This window comes from Caretta caretta, chromosome 17, assembly GCF_965140235.1.
Source record: "Caretta caretta isolate rCarCar2 chromosome 17, rCarCar1.hap1, whole genome shotgun sequence".
NCBI lineage: Eukaryota > Metazoa > Chordata > Testudines > Cheloniidae > Caretta > Caretta caretta.
In genome coordinates, this window is record NC_134222.1 from 2,535,018 (window position 1) to 2,556,953 (window position 21,936).

The 21,936-nt window shown below is 67.2% G+C and overlaps 1 protein-coding gene across 4 annotated transcripts; it reads right to left on the reverse strand.

Moving 5' to 3' along the window:
- Nucleotides 1-589: 589 nt before the first annotated feature.
- On the reverse strand, nucleotides 590-17,820 carry CORO6 (coronin 6). Of its 4 annotated transcripts, XM_075120875.1 has the most exons (12): nucleotides 17,685-17,820; nucleotides 13,906-14,105; nucleotides 9,843-9,965; nucleotides 8,096-8,225; nucleotides 7,834-8,015; nucleotides 6,877-6,996; nucleotides 6,155-6,274; nucleotides 4,907-5,011; nucleotides 4,424-4,569; nucleotides 3,963-4,020; nucleotides 2,843-3,073; nucleotides 590-2,139 (listed from the first exon to the last, which is right to left on the reverse strand). In XM_075120875.1, the coding sequence occupies exons 2-12, from the start codon at nucleotides 14,101-14,103 to the stop codon at nucleotides 2,017-2,019; spliced, it is 1,536 nt and encodes a 511-aa protein (XP_074976976.1). In that variant the 5' UTR covers nucleotides 14,104-14,105; nucleotides 17,685-17,820; the 3' UTR covers nucleotides 590-2,016. The 4 variants fall into 4 exon arrangements, with proteins under 4 accessions (XP_074976976.1, XP_048679727.1, XP_048679726.1 ...); XM_048823770.2 differs by lacking the exon at nucleotides 6,877-6,996; XM_048823769.2 differs by lacking the exon at nucleotides 6,155-6,274.
- Between the last annotated feature and the right edge of the window lie 4,116 nt (nucleotides 17,821-21,936).

Genomic DNA, 21,936 nt, shown 5'->3' on the forward strand with positions numbered 1-21,936 from the left:
GGCACAACCCCAGCCCCCTTTGTGCCATGGCAAAGTGCCCTCCTTGGGGTGGGCATTGCTGGGGCCCGTCCCAGCTCTCCCAGAACAGGCCCTGGGAAAGCTGCAGCCCGGGGAGTGACATGCCCCCTCTGGCTGGTGCACAGCAGGAGCAGCCCGCATTGCTCTGCGGGAGGGTGAGCACTCGGGGGCAGGGGGGCTTACTCCTGGGAGCCCCCGAAGAGCATCGTCTGTGCCTCCCGCTCACTAGCCGAGAGGTCATGTGGGTTAGTGGCTAGAGCACGACACTGCTGGGTTCCAGGGGCCTTGCACAACCCCTGTCCCTGGGCCTCAGCTGCTGCCTAGGGGGTGGTGGTGGTGGGGACATCCAGGGGGGCTGGCTGCATGCACATCCCCATCTGGCCAGCCATCTCCCCACTGCAGGCAGCTCGGGGGGGTGCTGGGCTAGACCCCGCCCCGAGAGTCACCCACTAGCAAGCTGGCACACAGCCTGGCATGTAGAGCAGGGCTCAGTGCTGGTGGGGTGGCTGGTGCTGTGCTGGGATCCCTGGGGTCACCCGGCTCCCCAATGCTCACACTCCCCACACCAAGGTAGGAGAATGCAGCCATTTATTGCTGAGGGACAGGTACAATACCAGGGGGCCAGGAACCTGCAGGCAACACCCAGCCCCCAGGGCCAAGAAAATCCTGGTTCATTAGCTGGCCTGCCCCATCAGCGGGGAGAGCGGAGTCAGGGCCAGGCTACTGCTTATGGGCACCTCACCAATGGGGACCCAGGCTGACCCACACGTGTAACCCTGGCGGGGCTGGGCAGGGTGCAGCTCCCCAGGTGCCCTGCATGGATGGGGCAGGCTGGGCTGGGTGGGCCTTCTGCAGCCCTCCTGTCCCCTCTGCTTTGAGGCCTCCCAGTTCAGTACCTGCCGGTCCAGGGCTGGGGGGGATTCCCTGAACCCATTGTGTGCTGCACGCCATGGCAGCAGGCCTGAGCGATGCCCTCCCAAGAGCCCAGCCTTGCCCTGGCACCCCGACCATTCAGTGTGCACTGGGAGCGGCCGGCTGCCAGGGCTCAGGGAAAGGGTGGACCAAGGAAAGGGGCCCTCATGCCAACTGCCTGGGCTCCTGTCCCATGCGGTGCCCATTGCCTGGCGTGATTCCCCACTGCACACGCGCCAGGGCCGTGTGCTGAGGCTGTTGGCTGGAAAGGTGCCCACAACTTTCCCACTAACGCGGCTGAGTGGGAAGATGGGGGCTCGCCGCAAACAGCCCTCTAGGCTACAGACCAGCTCCCCAGGCCAGTCGATGTCAGGGGGCCCAGGGCCTGGGGGAGGAGGACCAGGCAAAAGAGGGCAGGGCAGGGGGCCTAGGGGATGGGGGCCCGGCCGGGGAGGGCCAGGCAGCAGGCCTGGGGGAGGACATCCAGGCAGGGGGCCTGGCAGAGGAGGGGCAGGCAGGGCCCACCTGCAGGCCCCATGCCCAGCAAGCCCCCACAGTGCAAGTGATGAGGGTTTGCCCATAAGGCTGGGCTCTGCTGAGCTAGCCACAGAACCCCCTCTCTAACCCACGTAACCACCTGCTGCCACCCCCTTGACCTGGCTGGGGAAGGGGCAGAGATAGCTCATTCCAAACACATACCTCCCCCTCCCCTGGAGCATGGGGTCCGTCCCCTCTGCCCCCATGGCCCCAGCCCGGCAGGAGGCTTCCCCACACAAGGAATCAGTGACAGCCAGGGAGGGAGAGGGGGGTCAGTGTCTCTTGCCAGCAGAGGCCCCAGGGAGCAGCCCCTAGAGCCGTGCAATCCACCGCCACCACCAGCTGGGTTCCTCTGCAGACTGCCCCTGGGGCCGGGGGCTGAGGCCTGCTGCGGGGGAGCCTGCCCGCAGCTCCGGGGCCAGGGTAAAAAACACGTCTCCCAGCTCCTCCTCTGGGGGGTTGGTTTTAATCCTTTAAGTAAGGCTGGGCCCGCTGGGGGCTGGCGCCCTGCCCGCCCAGCCCGGCGTGACGGCCATGGCACAGGGGCCGCTAGGCCGTGCCGTTGGTGAATTTGCAGAGTTTGTTCTCCAGGTCAGAGATGCGCTTCTCCTGCGCTTGTACGGCGTGTCGCAGGGATCGGATCTCCTCCAGCAGATCCTCCAGACTGGGCCGCTGCAAGGGGACGAGCAGGGGCAAGGGTCAGAGGTGGGGCCGCTGGGGGGACCCCGGTCCTTCTCTCCCACCCCCAGCCAGTTACCACAATCTCATCCTAATCTGAGCTGCGCAGATGGGCATCGCGGCCCCTTCCCCAGGGCTCCAGAGCCGCCCGAGCCCCAAGCCAAGCTGCCAGGCCCATGGCGGTGCCCCCACGGCTCCCCACTCCGGCAAGGAGGGTCCCAGAGAGGGGCCGTCACCAGGCGAAAGAAAAATTCCATGGCAAACCCCTGCCCATCCAGCTAAACGAGGCAAGAATCAGCGGCTGTGTCACATCCCACGCAGCGCAGAAGAGACGCTCCTGGCCCTGCACCAACCAGGGTGCAACTGCCCTGCTCGGTCCCTGGCAGGGCAGGAACCTGAGCCCCAGCCTTAAGCAGTGACTGCAGCAGCCAGCAGCTATAGTAGACTCTTATCCCCCTGTGCGGTTCAGATGCTAGAGGGAAGCCAAGACCCCCCGCTGCCCTAGTGTGTGCCTGGCTCTGCAGCAGCAGAGTGCAAGGGACCCGGGCCAGGCCTGCCTTGCCCCCTCCCGCCCGAGCCAGGAGGGGGCAGAAGGAGCGTCCCTGGGGGAGGCTGGCAGCTGGGCACCTGCCTGCAGTCCCGGGTGAGCCTGGCGGGGGGTTGGCAGGCCCTAGGGCAGGGGCGCTCGGGCACTCACTGAGAAATTGGCGTCGCAGGTGGAGTGGCTGCGGCACGGCCCCACGGGAGGTTTGTTGTCCAGGATGTTCTTCCTGGTGACCTTGAGCTCGCGGTTTTTGACAGGCGTGTAGCCATCCCGCAGCGAGACGAGGATGGGCGCCGCGTCCTTCCCCGCCAGCCACTCGGCCGCCTCCAGAGCCGGCTCGGGGCCGGGCGTGTCGGGGTACAGGTCGTCCTGGAACAGGTCTGACTGTGGGGAGCAGAGGGGCCCGGTGAGGGGCCGTGGCACGGAGCGCCCAGGTCTTGGGCTGCCTCCCCTCGACCCCGCACCACAGCCTAGCGCCAGAGCTACCCTGCCCTCCCTGCGCCCCATCTACCCTGCCCCACAGCTACCCTGCCCTCCCTGTGCCCCACCTATCCTGCCCCACAGATACCCTGCCCTCCCTGCGCCCCATCTACCCTGCCCCATGGCCTAATGCCACAGCTACCCTGCCCTGCCTGCGCCCCATCTACCCTGCCCCACAGCTACCCTGCCCTCCCTGCGCCCCATCTACCCTGCCCCACAGCTACCCTGCCCTCCCTGTGCCCCGTCTACCCTGCCCCATGGCCTAACACCACAGCTACCCTGCCCTCCCTGTGCCCCATCTACCCTGCCCCACAGCTACTCTGCCCTCCCTGCGCCCCATCTACCCTGCCCCACGGCCTAGTGCCACAGCTACCCTGCCCCCCATCTACCCTGCCCCACGGCCTAGCGCCACAGCTACCCTGCCCTCCCGCGCCCCATCTACCCTGCCCCACAGCTACCCTGCCCTCCCTGTGCCCCACCTAGCCTGCCCCATGGCCTAACGCCACAGCTACCCTGCCCTGCCTGCGCCCCCTTGACCCGCCCCATAGCCTAGCGCCACAGCTATCCCACTCTTCCCTGCGCCCCATCTACCTGCCCTGCCCCATAGCCTAGCGCCACATTTTCCCTGCCCCTCCCTGCGCCCCATCTACCCTGCCCCATAGCCTAGCTCCCCTCTACCCTGCCCCTTCCCCAGTCCAGGGCTCCAGGAGCCCCATGTCCCAGGAGTCCCGGCCACTAGGGCGCAGCCCCCAGGGAAACAGGGGCTGGGGCCAGGGGTTCCCCCAGGACTCACCTTCCGCGGCACTGTCATGACGATGGGCTCGCACTTCCGCTCGTGCAGCTTGAAGAACCTGGATAAATGGGGCATGTGGTTACAGGCCTGGCCTGGACCCCCTCACCTTCCCATGGCCCAGCCCCCACTCCCTTGCAATGGCCCGGCCTCCCCTCCAGAGCCCCCCAAGGCCCAGCCCCCTCCCCCATGGCAGGGAGCAGTGACTGGCCCTCCCACAGCGAGGCCCACCACCCACTCCCTCAAGTCTGTGCCATGGTCCAGCCCCCACCCCCGCCAGCAGGGCCCCTCGGGGTTATGGGCAGGGCATGGAGGCACCCCCAGGAGCTGAGGGCCCCCACGAGCTGCCCTGGGCCTGTGGGAGGGATCCAAGGACTTGTGGGCAGTAGCTACAGGGGTGTCTGGGCCCCGGCAGCCCCACATGCCATGGGGGCTAGGGCAAGCCGTGCCCGGCACCCCCTCACCTGGCAATCTCGCACTTGCTGACGTCCAGGCCCCGCTTGGGCATGAAGCCCATGCCGCGCTGCGGCTCCTTGCTGCTGTAGGTACTCAGATAGTGCACGTAGGGCGCCTCGGCCGTGATCTCGAAGTAGCGGATGCTACTGTCGCCCTGTGAGCGGGCACAGGCAGGGGCATCAGCACTCGGAGAGGGGGCTCAGCCGCAGGGGAGGAAAAGGGACCCGATGGCGCCGGGGAGGGGTAATGCCCTGCGTGCTGGCAGCGCACTGGGTGCGGGATCTGCCCAGGGTACCCGCCCCGATCCCGCCCCCGGCCACTCGGGGCACCGGGATCCCGCCCCCAACCCCTCCCAGCCATTGGGATCCCGCCCCCGGCCACTCAGGGCATCGGGATCCCGCCCCCAAACCCCTCCCCCCCAGGATCCCGCCCCAACCCCCGGCCACTCAGGGCACCGGGCTGTGTCAGGGCCCAGCCTGGTGCAGTATTACCTTGCCGCACAGGTAGACGATGCTGGAGTCGGGGTCATAGAAGGGGAGCAGCACCCCATTGCTGGTGTCCATCTCCTGCAGCGCAATCGGCTCCTCGAAGTTCTTCTGCAGGGGCGGAGGGAGCGCGGGTGAGGGGGGGACAGGGCGGCCCGAGCTGGTTAGCCACGCACACACACACACGTTAGTGACCCAGGCCCAGGACAGGCCCACCCCCTTCAGCCCTGGCACCAAGCAGGGGACAGCTCTGACTCTTGGGTGCTGGCCCGGTTCTCCCTTCATCTCTCCCCAGCCATGAAAGAGGGCAGCCAGTGGGGCCAGCCAGCATTGGGGCCAGCCCGCTCTGCCCTCCCTGGCCTGCCTCTGCTATTCACCCTCCTGCCCCTCGGCCCTGCCCCACAGAGCTGTGTCCCAGTGCCCCCCTCCAGAGCAGCAGGGCAGCCCAGTGCCCCACAGGACAGGCCCTGCCCTCCCTCCCCTGCCCCAGAGCATCTCTGCCCCGACCCCTGGCCTGACCAAGCCGTCTCTGCTCACCCGCCTCCCAGGAGCATCTGCCCCCCAGCCCACGCCTGGACAGTCGTGCCCCCACACTCCCAGCATGCACTGCAGTTCTAGCCCCCTCCACTCTCCCCCCATCCCATGCAAATTCACATCACTCCAAGCCCTGGGAAGTTGGCATCATCCTGATGGGACAGCTGCGCCCCCGCCACGCCCATGACTTGGGGGCATGGTGCCCTGCTCCAAACGGATGCCGCCCGATGAGCATCCTCCCCCGCCGCCACGGGCCCCCTGGCACTCGGAGCAGCCCTGCTGCCTGCCAAGGCCCCCGGGTTTGCGTCCCCCACCCCACAGCTCTGACCCCTGGCCTTGCGGAAGAGCTGGGCCTGCCCTGAGCAGAGCTGCCAGCTGCTGAAACCAATCTGCCGGGAGGGCTCAGTGTGGGGGTGGGACAGGGGGAGCCAGCCCCTCCCCCGGGAACCCAGAAGGCCGCTGACAGGGGATGCAGGAACCTTACCCGTGGCAGGCCCTGAGCTCTGCCCACACTGAGTCCCAGGTGTGGCACTCACAGGGTTAATGACTAGCCCCCTCCGTCCTGCAGAGAACGGGCCTCCTGCCCCCTCCTGCCCCGCGCGCAGAGGCCAGCTGCCATGGCTCTGGGGCGTGGGCACTGCCCACGGGGCAGCACAGGGCATGCGTGTGCGGGGCGATGATGCCCAAGTCCCGGACGAGCATCCCATGCAGCCGTGTTACCGGGTCCCACAAGCCCAGCTCCCGCTGACTCATGCGGGTAAAGCCCGTGGTAAAGATGTGTCCTTCCCGTGTGAAGACAGCCCGCATGGGCCTCATTCCTTCGTGGGGGGCAAACCTCTCCTGGGGAAGACAGGCAGCGTGTTACCGGGGGGGGGGGGCCGCAGCGCGGGGGCGAGAGAGAGCCAGGCGCGGTGCATGGGGAGCCCACGCCCAGCAGGACCAGAGGCAGGCTACGGTGCAGTGTCCAGCAGGGACAGCCCCTTTACCCCAGGCACTAGGGTGCGCTCTAGCAGAGCTGGCAAGGGAGTCGGCCCCGGCCACAGAAATAGAACCCAGGAGTCCAGTGTCCTAGCACCCTCTCCTCTGACCATTAGACCCCACTCCCCTGCTCTGAGCCCCCCCCTCATTCTCGCCTCCCCAGCACTGCAGCATCTGGGGCTGTCCCTGCAGGGCCTGGACCATTTGAAACGGGGCCAAGGCCCGGAGCGGGGTGCAGTTTCTAAGGCGCCGGGGAGCCCCCCAGGGGAGCTTGGGGCATTTCCTGTTCACACCAGCCAAGGCCTCCCTCTGTCACGCTGAGCAACGGGTCCCAGGCTCCGTGCCGAGCTGTCTCCGCCACGCACAGACGCTCGCTGGCAGAGCACCGGCTCGCCGCCCCGACAGGCATGCTAGACAAGAGCGGCGGGCAAGGCCTGGGGCGCGCAGCAATCGCCTCCTCCTACCAGGTCCCAGAGCGCCAGCTGCCGCTCACTCATCTTGCTGAAGCCTGTGGAGAAGATCTTGCCATCGGCCATGAAGATGGCTCTGACGGGGCGGGCACCTTCATGCGGCTTGACTTTCTCCTGGCACCGGCGGTTAGAGGGTTACAACCAAAACACAGGCACACACCAAGCTGTTAGTCCGAGGTGAGCCCCCGCATGCAGGGAGCCTGGCACGGCCTTCCCCCCACCCCCTCAGCCCAAATGGAGCAGACACTGAACAAACCCCAGCCATGAGCTGGGCAGTGGGTCCTGCTGGGGTGGCAGGACTGGATGGGCTCTAATCCCCACAGAGGGCACGGACAAGGCAGTGGCAGGGGGATCTTTGCCACCTGGTCCTGCCCTCTACGACAAGAGGGGTCTCCGTGCTCTGCCTCTGGGCTGAGCCTGCCAGCTGTGGGCATCCCTCCTGCCCCCTGCAAGTCATCAGCCCGTAGCAGCCGGGAGCTGGTGCCCTGCTCTTGAGCCCCGAGACCAGCCGGTCCAAGATGCCCTCGGCCACGGGGCTCAGGGCCAGTGCTCCGGCTGTGCAGGGCCTGGGTGTGATCATGCAGAGCCGGTGCCATGCACGGTTACAGGCGGGCACAGCTGGGCGTTAGCACTCAGCGCCGAGGGAGGGAGGGAGCTGTGGGCAAGGCGTGGAGCCAGCCTGCTGGGACATGGAGTAACCGCACGGCACAACCATGCTCCCCTGGGGAGAGGGGCACTGAGGGGGGAAGCTGAGACACCAGGACAGCAGGCCGGCTCCAGCTCCCAGAGGAGAACACGTGGGGCGGGCAAGGAGGGGAGAGGGCCAGGTTGCTCAGAGCGTGGGGCGCCCCATGGACACGGTGTTGCTCCTAGCAGCAGCAGCGTGCGAGGGGCCCGGCTCCATGCCCGCCCCCTGGGGCCGGCCCGGGGCCGGAGGTGCTGAGGACTCACCGCCACCACCTGCTGCTTGCGGGGGTCGATGATGCGCACGTGCTTGTCCTTGCAGGTGGTGACGAGCAGGCTGCCGGTGCGGTTCCAGCCCACGTTGTAGATGAGGTCACCGTGCATGTCGTCCAGCGTCAGCAGCATCTCGCCCGTGCCCACGTTCCACAGGATCAGCAGGTTGTCTCCGCCTGGGGACGGGCGGGACGGGCGTCACTTGGGGGCTGTGCCCAGCCCGAGGGCTGCAGCCCGGGCACCCTGGGGGCCTTACCTGCGCTGAGCAGCACATTGCGAGCCGTGGGGTGCCACGTGATGATGCCCACTCTCTTGGAGTGCCCCTCCAGTGTGACGATGGGCTCCGTGATGTTCCGCATGGGCACATAGTCGGGGATCTGCCAGACCTGGGGAGCAGGGAGAGCGAGTGGCGGTGAGTCACACTCTCCGCGGGGGTCAGAGCCAGATGCAGGTGCAGGGAGGGGCACCCAGGGGCCTGCGGGGGTCAACGATGCTATGACATTTATGGGCTCAGGAGCTGTAAGCGGCTAAGAGCCCCAGAGCCAATTAACTTCTCCCTTAATCCTCTGGCATGTCACCCTGCCCTGGGCAGCTGTGGAGACAGGGAACCATGCCTGAGGCTCTCCGCGCCCCTAAAGACACTGGCCTGGGGCCCCCACAACCTGCCCGTCGTCCTCCCCCTCCCTCCCTCGCTGTGAAAGGGAACAGGAGCACATGGGGTAGGAAACCAGGGACCGGCCTTGCTGCACACTGCAGGGGGGGCAGGCCCCGCAGGGACAGCCCCTCACTAGCATTGCCCTGGGGTGTTGGGGCGACAAGGGCTGGATCCCAGCCTGGCCTGTCTGAGGAGCCCGTGGGTCTCCCATTTCCGGCTGCTCCTGCCACCCCCGTGCAACCAGACGCCCCCAGGAACGGCCGGCTGCACTAGGAGGTCTTCTGCCACCCCCGCGGCCGCCTGCTAGAGACAAGGGGGAGCCACAGCCCCCCGAGCAGCGGGTGCTGCACTGGCCCCCCCCAGATCTTCTCTCTGCTCCAGCACGGCCTCCCATGTGGCTATTCTTAGGTGCTGAGTCAGGCAGGGAGCGCCGCATCCCCCACACCGGCAGGCACCAGCCAGCCACGTGCCACCTGACTAAAAATAGCCCCCACACTTCCAGTGATTTCAAAAGGAACAGCGCTGAGCCGGAGCACTGCCCCCCCAGCCACCTGGCCCCCAATGCAGACCCCCAGCCCCCCTTGCTGCAGCCCCCCCAGCCACCTGGCCCCACTGCAGCCCCCCAGCCCCCCTCACTGCGGCCCCTCCAGCCACCTGGCCCTCGCTGCAGCCCCCCAGCCCTCCTCACCGCGGCCCCTCCAGCCACCTGGCCCTCGCTGCAGCCCCCCAGCCCTCCTCACCGCAGCCCCCCCAGCCACCTGGCCCCACTGCAGTCCCCCAGCCCCCCTCACTGCGGCCCCTCCAGCCACCTGGCCCTCGCTGCAGCCCCCCAGCCCTCCTTGCTGCAGCCCCCCCCCCAGCCACCTGGCCCTCGCTGCAGGCCCCCAGCCCCCCTTGCTGCAGCCCCCCCCCCAGCCACCTGGCCCTCGCTGCAGGCCCCCAGCCCTCCTTGCTGCAGCCCCCCCCCAGCCACCTGGCCCTCGCTGCAGGCCCCCAGCCCCCCTTGCTGCAGCCCCCCCAGCCACCTGGCCCTTGCTGCAGGCCCCCAGCCCCCCTTGCTGCAGCCCCTCCCAGCCACCTGGCCCTCGCTGCAGCCCCCCAACCCCTCTTTCTGCAGCCCACCCAGCCACCTGGCCCCCAATGCAGCCCCCCCACGGCAGCAGCCTCACATGCACATTTCTGCAGCAACTCTCCAATGCATTCACCCCTCAGCCCCCGAAACCAACCTTGTCACGCCCCACAGCACCCTTCCCTCCCCTCCAGTACCGTCCCCGCAGCCCATGCTCCCCATTTCCCCCCAAGCCCCCCACCCGTGAGAGGCCCTGAGCTCAGCCGCCGGCCCCCATACCATGACCGTGGTGTCCTCGGAGGCACTGGCGATGACGTTGTCATTGTGAGGGCACCAGTCGATGTCCAGCACGGGTGCCGTGTGCCCGGTCACCAGGGGATGGTTCTTATCCACGCGCCCTGTCTGGAACACACAGGCAGGGCAGTGAGCTGGGGCCAGCTGGCAGCGCCCTGTGCCTCCCGCCCCTGCCCCACAGCCAGTGCCCCATCGCGCTCTGCCCCGCCCGTGAGGAGCACCGAGCTTCCCGGCCCCCCAGCTGCTGGTACCTGGGGCCACGTCTATGGGCAGCCAGCGCTGGGCAGAGGGACCTGACGGCACGTGGGCGGAGCACAGCCTCCTCCCCATGCCAGGATACCGGCTGCAGTACCTTGGCCCCTCTCACCATGCCCTGGGCCGGGTCCTGGACTCGCCGAGGGGAGGGGGGCTCCAGTGACTGAGCTGGGGGGTGTCAACACAGATCCCAGTGGGACAGGTGCCCACATCCCCACACGACTAGTGTCCTCGGCACTAACCACCCCTCCCTGGTAGCGCCCTCAGCAGAGGGGCCAGGGCCTGGCTGGGCCCCGCAGCCTGAGTCTCCCTCTTCCCCAGGGCCAGGCAGAGCACAAGGAGGGCTCACCCCCGGGAAGGCTGAGACCGGCAGTGCCCTGCACCCCTCTGGCTTCCCTCCCGCAGTGCCCAGTTGACTCTAGACAACTGCTGTCAGCAGGAGCGTCTGACACACACCCCAGGCCCTACCTCCCTGGGGAGCAGCTAGCGGGTGGCATGGGCACTGGGCAGAGACCACACTGGGAGGCAGGACTCCTGGGTCCCCTTCTCAGCCCCGCGCCCGCTCACATGCAGGGACCGGGCAGAGCATGGGGAGATGGCGATGGGCGCACGAGGGCGGGCGGGGTCTAGTCCCGGGCCAGCCTCACCCCAGCGCCAGTCACCCCGTGGCAGGGGTAGGGCGGAGAGGGGACACAGGGCCCTGGAGAGGCGGGCAGCGGAGTGCCACTCTGCAGAGTCCAAATCGCTCTGGCCTAGGCAGAGTGAATGGATCCAGCCTGATTCGGCTCCAGCAGCTCTGACGTCACATGACCCCGAGAGCGTCGGCGGAGCTGCTCCCCGCCGTGCCAGCGGAACGTGCGGGCAGGAGGGGGTGGGGTCAATTTGACACACACCCCTGTGCCATCCTCTCTCAGGCTCTCTCCCACCAGGGCCTAGGGTGGGTGCAGGCGCCTAGCTGGGAGAGGCTCTCATGCATGCTCCAAAAAAGCCAAGGACCCCACCCCAGCTCCCCAGCGCCCCTCCCGCCAGCCAGCCAAGCTGCACTGGGTCAGAAACATCACCCTCTGTGCGGGGGAGGGGGAGACCTGCAGGGCCCTCCCCTAGCATCTCCTATACACTCACCGACCCCCAATTCCCTCGCCCCCTGGCGCTGACCCCAGGCAGATGGGGGCACCCAGCTCCCACAGGGCAGGCCCAGGTTTGTCACTCAGAGCCAGCCCCCATCTTGCCTGGCCACAGCTCCTTCTCAGCCCGTAGATCTCAGAGCGCTGCTTGAAGCAGCATCACTCCCACTGCACAGAGGGGAAACTGAGGCACGAGGCAGGGGACAGGTCTTCCCCAAGGCCCTGCAGTGAGTCAGTAGCAGGACTGGAAATGGAACCCAGAGGTCTGGACTGACAGTCCCCTACAGTGTCTTCTCCGGTCAGAGCGGGCGGAGGTTTGGACTCAGGACTCCTGGGTTCTAAGCCCAGCTCTGGCACTGACTCACCATGTCCTGTCCCCTCACTAAGCCTTAGGAAGGAGCCCCCCACAAGCAGGCTCTGACCCGCCTGCCCCTTCCTGTGCCCCCCCTCTGCTGTAGGGCACAGCCCCAGCCCCTCCCTTGGCCAGTGAGCTGCACACACCAGGGCAGCGCTGTCCAGCTGGAAACTCGAGCTGTGGAAAGAGTGACCCCGTGGTTTCCTGCTGTCCGCTCGATTGTTCCTGGTATGAGTCACACGTTATTGTGAGCACAGCCTCCCCGCGCCGGACAACTGCTCCAATCCATCTCTGCCCGGAGCCCGCCTGGCCACGGGCAGCCTGGCGTGGGTGGGGGGAGCCCGGTCAAGGTCACGACCTGCGGGTGCTGGTGAATGGAATCCCCAATGCCCAGAAAGGCTGGTGAGCACAGGAGGGGGCGGAGGGGAGTGGGCCCAGAGGCAGGGGACAGGCAGGTGGATGGGGCAGTGCTGGGGACCAGACAGGATGGAGTGAGAGAGGATGATGGCCAGAGCCCAGGAGCTGAGAGAAGCTTGTAGCCCGGGGAGGCGGGGGGCAGCAGGAGCAGGACAATGATCTTACCAGAGTAAAATATCCCAGAACCGCTGGGACAGACCCCGACGCTCAGGGCCAGGGCAGGATTGGGCCCCGTTCTATAGCCCCACTGCTTAGCCCGATGCCCACTCCCAGCAGTAGCTCACCCACCTGCCCCACTGACAGGCCCTGTTGCAGTCTGGCTGCCCCCAGCATTGCTCGAGGGCTAGCAGGAGCTGGGCAGGGGGCCCAAAGTCCTGCCCCACCCTCTCTGCTCCTCCTCCTGTCTCCCAGCCAGGCTTCCGGGCTGCTCCCCCCGGCCCCCCAGGAGGAAGGCAGCACGGGATGCACCTCCCCAGCCCTCTTGACTCATCGGCAGCTCCTGCCTGCTCGCTCGTGGTGCCCGAACCGGGGCTGGCTACGAGAGCCATGGAGCTTTCGGACCCTGGGCCGGGAGGCACCCCCCTCCCAGGGCAGGTCACACACACCTCCCTCTACAGCTGCAGAACAAGCCAGTCCCCAGAGCCCTGATGGATTCCCTGAGCAGCCCCTGGCGCTGTGTGCCAGTCACCCAGCCCTCCTGCTGCTACCCACTCCAGCGCCCATTCACGCCCCCGGGACAGCATGCCCTGCCGGGGCCAGTCACTCTCCAATGGCCGAGTCTGCACCCAGAGGTGCGGGGCCCAAGCCCACCGGCAAGGCACGAGGGGTTCAGAGTGGCTGGCTGGGAAAGGGCACCGTGCTCTTGGAGGGGGCCTACAGGCGCCCCACAGCATGGCAGCTCCTGCCCGCTGGCTCCTCGAGAGCTGCCCCATGTGCTGTGGGGAGGCGGGGGGTTCCCTCGCTAACAAACCCCGCTTGCGGCAGCTGCTGCCTGAAAGGAGCTGCCCTCGGGCAGCGTGGCCAGGCTGTCCCCAGCATCAGAGCCAGGTGCCCGGTTGCTAACTCCCCTCTACCTGCGAGCTCGTGCCACAGGGGTGAGGGTAGAACCCACCCACGAGCCGCGTAGAGAAAACCCCACAGCCAGGCTCTGCTGCGGGCCCCTAACGAGCCCCACGCACGGCACATCAACCCAGCCCAGCCCTGGCAACGTGGGGCTGCTGTGCGGAGCCAGCGGGCTGGGAGCTGGGCTGTGCTCTCCCGGCCATGGCCCCACAGCCCCAGGCCCCCGGGACAGGGTCCAGGAGTCACCAAGTTTCCTGAGCCTGCCCAGCTCCCTGCCCGGCCGGCTGCCCCGTGCCAGCGCTTGGGGGAGGCCAGGGCAGGACGGCCGGAGAAGCGGGCAGCCCACGATGGGGACTCAGACCAACCCAGCCCCATCGCCATGGCAACGCACAAGGATGCTCCCAGCTCCAGGCCCGAGACTGCAACAAAGGCCTGGCAGCTGCTCCCGCGTGCCGGCCTGGGGGAGGGGCTGGCAGATGCCCCCCAACGGCACCGCCCCCAGCCAGGCCAGCTGGACTCACGAGCCCGGCTGCCATGCAGAGAGGGAACTCACCGCTCCCTTCTCCCTGCCCTGCTGCTGCTGCTTGGCTCTGCCAGCCAGGGGCCACCACGCAGGCTGGGGCTCTGCACAGGAAACACGTCCCGCCTGGGGCAGCCCCCCCGGCCTGCCCCCCACAGGCCCTGGCGGCTGCCGTGCCCCTCCCCCCAGCAGCCCGGAGCATTACACAGCACCCAGCCTTCTCCACCAGCGCCCCACTGCGGGGAGCCCAGCAAGCCGGCGGGTGAGCCCATCCCCTGCCCACTCCTGGCCTGGCCACACCAGCCACTCACTCACCTTGGCCAAGGGCAGCACCATGAAGGCCCCTCCGCCGCCAGACTCCACGATGATGGCCACGAACTTGGGGTTGACAGCGCAGAAGGAGCTGTCCCATGTCACCTTGGACACCCGGATGTCCTCGTACATCTGGTCGGCCTTCACCGGCTGCCCGAAGACGTGCCGGAACTTACTCTGGCGCACCACCCTGCGGCTCATGGCTGGCAGGAGATGGGGGGATCAGCGAGGGAGCAGGCCCCCAGCACCATCACTCCCCTCCCTGCCTGGCCTCCCCAGCCATCCACCAGCCTCGAGTCCCCAGGACACAGCAGGCCCCTGCGGGCTCCAGCCCAGCAGAGCTGTGGGGGAGCCCAGGGCCAGACTAGCAGGGGAGCTGGTTGGGGGCCCATGAGAGGAGCTCTCTCTGAATGTGGATTCCAACCTCTCCCCTCCCCAGGCACCTCAGAGGGTCTGGCTGGTGACAGCAAGTGAGCGGGGTGAAGAGGCTGCTTGGTGTCTGTGCCCCATGCCAGGGCCCCACTGCTTAGCTGGGAGGCAGCCTGCAGCAGGGAGTTCCCATAGTGCCAGCCCCCCATCCCAGCTGCAGCAGGAGCTCTGCAAGAACCCTTAGCTGCAGCACCGCGCCTCCATTAGAAGACCAGCAGAGGCAACACCTGGAACTGAGAGAGATGCTGGGGAGCCAGGCAAAAGGGAGCAGGGAGCATCCCTCCTCAGGCTTGCGGAGCTCTGCTTCCCCTGACCCCATCCTCTCTCCTAGGACAGAGCGGAGGGACGGAGCCCAGCCCAGAGAGCAGGTGCAGCCCCATGGGCCTACAGGGCTCTGGATCCCTACTGCCCTGGGTCAGCCCATCGCCCCCATGGTCCCACGGCCACTGCCCTGACCATACCCCAGTCCTGGTCAGGCAATTCCATTCAGACTCCCTACCACCAGGCCCCCCACAGCCTGTTGGATCAGAGATTTTGCATCACTTCCTTCCCCAAACTGCTGGCAGCATTGCCGTGTAGGCATTAAACAGCCACCACATTAGCTTTCAGAGGTGGCTGCATGTGAGTGGTGGGTAGATGGTTTCCCACCCCAAGAGTTCTCGTCCGGAAAGCCCAGGGACATGGCCGGGGGGGGGGGCCTCCCTTGTCTGGGTGGATGCAGCCGCAGAGCATCACCGCCATCCTGGCAACTGTGAAAGTGACAATGCTGCCCCCCCAGCCATTCCCTGGGGGTCCCCAACGCTGCCCCCTGGTGGGAAGCGTCAGCAGCACCGTGGTGTTGGAAGGCACCTGTGGCTCGGGGCGACAGCATGTCTCCTCAGCAACACCAGCTGCTGCAAGCGCATGGTCCCGCGCTCTGCGCTGGCCTCCTCGGGGCTGGAGCACCCAAGGAAACAAAGTACTGGGTGCTCAGCACCCACCAGCCAGACTTGGGGGAGGGCGGAGAGCAGCGAGCGGGTGAGGGCCTCGGGGAGGGAAAGGAGTGAGGGCAGGACTGAGGGGGAGGGAAGAGGTGGAACAAGAGTGGGGCCTTGGAGGAAGGGGTGGAGTGGGGGCAGGGCCTCAGGGTGGAGCACCCGTAGGGAAAAGTAGAGGCTGGCCCCTATGGCTGGCCTCCCATAGAAGAGAGTTAAGGGCAGGGTCTCGGGCCCGATTTCGAGGTGCTCTGCGGCCTGGACTCAGCGTATCTAGAAGGGCCTACGGCTCCGGGCTGGGCACTGAGGTCCGTAACTCCAGCCCTCGGGCCCGTGGAACTTTCTACCACCGGGGCAGAGCCCAGCTGGGCAGCAAACAGAGCGTCCTGTGGGGCCGGTCCCAGACCGCGGAACAACCCCCCAGGAACTCAGGGCCACCCCAAACCTCCCCAGGGGCCCTGCTCCCACCGGCCTTCTCTGACACAAACCCAGAGCAGGGGGGCCATACGGGAGGGGAGGAACAGGCTGCTCCGCCGCTCACACAGCTCTCTCCCTGGGGAGAAGAAGAGAAAGAAGGAACCACGGGCTGTCACTGGACAGCGCTCGGACACTGTGGTGATGAGGGTGAGCCCTGCAGAGCAGGGCAGGGGGCACCTGAGATATGCAGTGGCCTGGGGCTACAGGGGCCACTGGCTCCCATGGTGGGGGGCTGAAAGGGCTGGGAAGGTGGCCACTCGCCTGTAAGCTGTCTGGGCTGTGTTCGTACCGCGCCTGGCACAGGCGGTCTCCGGGTGCGACCGCCACGTAACCAAACACAACAGGGACTTCCAGGGGCGGAAGATGGTACAAAACAGGGGGAGGGCAACCTAAGGGGTGGTCTTTCTGCGTGAGTCTGCCTTGGCATGCCAGCGTGCTCGCCCGCCTGGCCCTCCTCATGGCCTGCCATGGCTTTGCCAGGCCTGGCTGCTTAGCCACATCCCATCCCCGAGGGAAGGAGGGAACCAGGATTCCCTGGAAGCCATCTGCTGCCAGGCTGTTGCTGGGCTCCGTGGGAAGCTGGCATACCCAGTCCAGCATGGCCCCACACGGGGCAGTGTCCATCCACCTGCCCCTCTGAACGCTGCTTCCTCTGGGGGGCTGATGTTCTCCGCCAAGGCTAATCCATGCAGCAGGCCGAACCCCGGGCTAGGGGCAGCCATGAAATCGGACATTGCTCTCAGCCCCTGGCCTGTCACGCTGTGCTGGGGCTCTCTGCCTGGCCCCCTTCCCATCCCCTGCACTCCACTCAGTGCCCAGAGGAATAAACCTCCCAGGGACGCTGAGCCACGTTAGACCAGATAACGAACACTCAGCCTTCCGCAAGCTCCTAGTGCCAGCGCGTTGCCCCACGTCACCCCCACTTCGCAGGTGGGGAAACTGAGGCAAGGGAAGGGACGCGACTTGCCCAAGGTCACCCATCAGGCCAGTGGCAGGGCCAGGAATTAAACCCAGGTCCCAGCTGCACGAGCCCTTTGGCCCAGCGGTTCATTCATTCTCCAGTCAGCACTGGGGCGAGTGGCCTGCACAGGCCTAGGCCAGGGGGAATCATGCCCATCTTTACCCCAGGCTCGGCCCCCCCAGACCTAGGCTGAAGGGGCACCTCACCCTACACAAGGCTGGGGCTGCAGAGCTGTGGGGGGCTCTGCTCTGCCCCCCCAGTGCAGCGTGCGGGACTCTGGGGTCACCCCCAGCTCCCAGCCCAGCCAGCCTCCCTCCCTCCGCACTGAGCACAGGACCCAAGGGCCACACTGGCCGCATGGCACCCGGGGGCCGCGCCTGCCCACGCGCCGACATCCTACAGACACCGCTGGGGGGGGGGCACAGTCCCAGCACCAGACACCCCCCCGCCAGCCCTGCGCCCCTGGCATCCCCACCACACACAGCACCTCCTGCGTCCGCCCCCGCGGGGCCCGGCAGGATGGGGGGGGCACGTCGGTGATTATCTGCCCTGCTCCCAATTCAGTCCCGACGGCAAAGCCCCGCCTGCCCCCAGGAAAGGGGCCCTGGGCAGCTCCACAGCCCGGGGTCCCGCGCCCTCCCCGCGCCCCGGGGACCCTCTGCGGGCCCCGCTCAGCCCGGACGCCGCAGCAGCTGGAGGAGGAGACGCTGCGGCGGGGGACGAGCCAGGGTCACTGTCCTAATATAGACACGTCTCCGCCAGCCCGGGCCTGCGGGGGGGCCCCGGACCGTCCGCACGGGGACCCCGCGAGCCGGGCCGGGCCGAGTCGAGCCGGGCCCCCCCACCCAGCCACCCTGGCTGCCCAGGTACCGGCTGGCAGCCCAGCAGCAGCTGCCCGGCCCCATGGGGCGGGCGCGGGCCGGGGCCGGGGCCCCTCTCACCTGCTCCGGGGCGGCGCGGTGCGGGGCGGTGCGGGGCGAGCTCGGCTGCAGCCCGCCGGGGCGGCTCGTCTCGGGCTCCGGGCGGAAATGGACGAAGCGCTTCGTGCGGCTCCAGCCGGCCCAGCCCGCGGCAGCTGCTGCCAGCCACGTGCGGCCGGGCTCGGGGAGCCGACAGCTGCGGGGCTGGCGCGGGGGGGCCGGGCAGAGCCCCGGCGGGGAGGGGCCGGCTGGGCACCAGCTGCTGCCCCAGGGAAAGGGCTCCCCCCTCCAGCTCCCCCCCGAGCTCCCCCAGCCCCAGGGAAAGGGCTCCCCCACCGAGCCCCAGGGAAAGGGCTCTCACCCAAGCCCCCAGGAAAGGGATGCTCCCCAGCTCCCCCACCGAGCCCCAGGGAAAGGGCTGCCCCCCAACTCTGCCCTCCAGCCCCAGGGAAAGCGCTGTCCCCCAAACTCTCCCCAAGCCCCAGGGAAAGGGTTGACCCCCAGTGATCCCTCCCTGCAGCCCTAGGCAGAGACACAGTGGGACGCCCCCCTTCTGGCGGGCAGTGCCCAGCAGCTATGGGGTGTAGGGGGACACACTCCTGTCGGGGGGGGCTCAGGAGGACGGAAGGGGGTGGTCCTTTGGAACCGGAAGGCCCCTGCCTGGCTGGGTCGGCTCAGAGGGTTTGGGTGTCACCCAAACAATCCACTGGACAAACCTAAGAGCAAATTGCTGGTCCCCCCCACCCCCACTTGTCTGAGTGGGGCCCAGCCATGGGGGGGGCAGTGAAATCGTTATAAGAGCCAGCAGATGGGCTGTGGCTTGTGGGCTACAGCCCTGGTGTTGACTGGCGGGACCCCCACTGACAGCTGGAGCTCATGGGGCGGGAGGCTGGATGGGCAGGCAGGTGGCAGCAAGCTCTCGGCTCGGCCCCAGAGCAGACAGCCACAAGGGGCCAACACACCAGACCGTAACGACTTTCCCCTCCCCCCTCCATCACGCCAAGGGAAATGGAGGCACAGGGAGCAGGGGAGTGTGACAGGGTCACGGGGGAGCCAGGGGCTGGCAGGAATAGAGCCCCAGAGCCCCACCTCCCCATCTCTGCTCCAACCACCAGGGATGCCACTCGTGCGGGCACATGTCCCGAGTTGCATCCCCTGCTGGCTCCAGCAAGCTGAGCACCCAGAGGGGAAGGGGCAGCATGGGGGGCCTGCACCACCAGCCAAGCAGGATCTTGACCCTGCAGGGATGCGTCCCAAGCCCCAGTGGAGGGAAGAGGGGATTGCTGTGGGAGCAGAGGGCGGGGATATGGGGAGCAGCCACACACCCCTTCCCCGAGCAGCGTTGGGGTCACCGCAGCAGCTACAAAGAAGGACGGTTGCTGGTTGCAGCAGCTCCTCACAGGGAGGGGTGGAGGACACAGCCCAGCACTGGCTGGCTGTCAACACCTGTGATGGGCCAACTCACCCATGGGTCCCACCCCAGCAGCCAAGCCCCCCACGAGGCACTGGAGAAAGTGCAAACCCTCCCAGCCAGCCCACAGCCCAAGCACGGCCTGTGACACCCCATCAGGGCAGCTCCTAGAGCCCCCGAGGCTGGCGACTCTCAGGCCCTGACAGACAAGGCCAAGGTGTGGGGAGCAAATGGAGGCTCAGAGCAGAGCCAGGAGAGAACCCAGGTGTCCTGCTCCCAAGGCCCCCCTCTGGCAGTGCTGCCCTGCACGGGGCTGGGCACTGGTGGGGGATAAGCCAGGGCTCAAAACCCGCCAGGAAGCACTACTCCAGGTCAGAGGGGCCAGGGGGAAGGAACAGGCCCAGGTCCCCTGCTGGGCACAGCACAGCCAGAGCCCTTGGCCAGGGTCCTGGCGCCAAATGGCACCAGCGCAAGGCATTCTGGGAGAGCCCGATGCTACTGGGGCGCTGTCTGCTTGGCTGCAGGCCAGGAGCAAAGCCGCAGGCAGCAGCGTTCCCGGCACGCCAGCAAACCCTCAGCCCGGCAGCCGCCCTGGGGGATTAAGGGGATTGTGGGGCTCAGGCCAGCCAACGAGGGAAGTGATGCCCTGGCTCCGAGAGTGGCAAGGGCCCTACAAGGGCACCGAACACAGCTGCATGAGCATTGGCCGAGCTGCACAGACCCAGACCTTTGGGGACTGGGTGAGTGGGAGCGAGACAGGACGGGCATGCCCCTAACTCTCCCACTCCCAGCACCTGGCCCGGGCCGGCACTGCTGACGGAGGGCAGGGTCACCTCAGGAGCTGCGCCAGCCCCCGAGGGATAAGGGCAGAGACCCTGGCCCTCTGCTCAGTAGGGGGCAAGGGGACTATGGCATGGAGGCAGGGCCCGGGCCTGCCCTTTGCTCTCTCTGCCGACCCTGCAGCAGGTGGCTACTGCAGAGGTGCCCCCCAGGCCAGCAGGGACATGAGGGCCCTGGCTGCACAGGAACCGCCCTTCTCCTGTCTCCCACCTGGCTCCCAGATTGTCCGTGCGGACACCTGTGCTCTGAGAAAAGCCTGGTGGCGCCCAGTGCGTGGGCTTCAGCCTCCTCTGGCTCTTGCTGGCCCAGGCAGGCCGCACAGCCGCCAGGGCTGCAGGAGGGCCAGGCCTCATGTCCCAGGGTCAGCACAGCATGGGGGAGGTAGGAACGTTCCCCTTATGCCAGCCTGGCATTCAGGGAGCAGGTGAGAGGACAGGGCCATGGGAAAGCCCTGACCACAGCCCCTCTGCCACGGGCACAAGGGAGTGAGTTTGGAGCCAGCTCAGCCCAGCCACCCCCTTCCATCCCACTGCTCTCCTCTGCGCCACCTGTTTGCCAGCCGCTGCAGCAACTCTGGCCCTGGCATTAGCACCGGGTGAGCCAGTGAGAGGGGAGCTGGCCCTAGGGCAGGGGCTCAGGACCTGCCACAAGGGGGCAGCAGGCAGAAGAGACTATGCTGGGTAAAGGGATTTGCTGGGGAAGCTGGACCATGCAGGGTTATGGGCAGGGAGCCTGGCTGTGAGAGGCTCAGAGTGGCAGGCTGGCCAGGGGCCAGCAGTTTGGGTGGCTGGGGAAGGGGTCTGGCCCTGCAGCTGAGGACCCGGCCCTCACCTGTGGACCCATTGGAAGGAAGCACGGCAGCGGCCAAGGGGAGGGTGAAGGCTGATGCTGGAGGGCAGCCAGTGAGAGGAGGGGCTGATGCCCATTGGGGTGTTGGGGGCTTGTTGGAAACCTTTTTGCCATGCTGGTGATTTAGTTTGGGGCCCGGGGTGAGGATTGGATGCTGCTTTCTAGTGTAGGGGATTTGTTCTGGTGGACGTTACTTTATATTATTGGCCCCGCCACCGTCCTGAGTTTTTCCTTGCTAACATTGGAAGGTTTTCTCCATGGGGCTGGGGTGCCCCCATCTCCCCCCACAGGCAGAGCCCATCCAAGGCCTGGGCGACTGCACAGCTGCTTGGCCCACTGTGCCTGCCTGGTGCCAAAGGCAGTGACCTGGGAGCAGCCTGCCAGAGAGTTACCCAGCAGCCTAGGGCAGGGAGGGGACGGGAGAGAAGGACCGAGGAACAGCCACTTGGGCAGGAGCCGTTCCACGCCTCCTGGGCAGACCTACGCCAAGAGATTTCACAGAGGGCACCAACGAGCCATCAGGCACCTTAGGGCTGCTGCCCTGGGCCAGATGGGAATGGGCTGTTGGGGGGGGGGAGGGGAGGGAGGGAGATCCTTGCTCTGCAGCCACCTGGCTGCGGGGGACACAGGTGCCAAACACAAGGCAGTGGAATCCTCCCAGCTGCCCAGGGTAAAGCTGACAGCAAGGGCCCAAACAGCAGCAGTACCTGGGGGTTAAGGAGGTACCAATGCACCATCCCTCTAAGCTGGCAGCTCACCCCTCTTGCAGCAATGCTGCTTGCCACAGTGCCCCAGCCTTCCCGGGGTGGCAGAGCCCAGGCCAGAGGTACGGGCCTGGGGCATTGCATGAGCCTTGCCCCAAGAGTAAGGCAGGAATTCTGACTGATCTCCCTCCCCAACCCGCTCACCCTTGGTCTCTCTGCCTGCAGCCTGCGCCATCCCGGCTGGAGAGCTCCCGGCCCAAGCAGGCCGGCTTTCCTGGCGTTTCCTTTGTTTCCATGGCAGCACAGGCTGCATTAGCGCTGTGTGGCGGAGGCTCCTTGGGGTGGGTAACAGGGACCTGCCTTTGCCCCCTGCCCTGCCGGAGGGACTTGTCCAAAACCAGAAACAGGCTGACACCCAATGCTCGGGGGTGGGAGGAGAAGCTGCTTCCTGCCCTTGCACAGCTCTTGC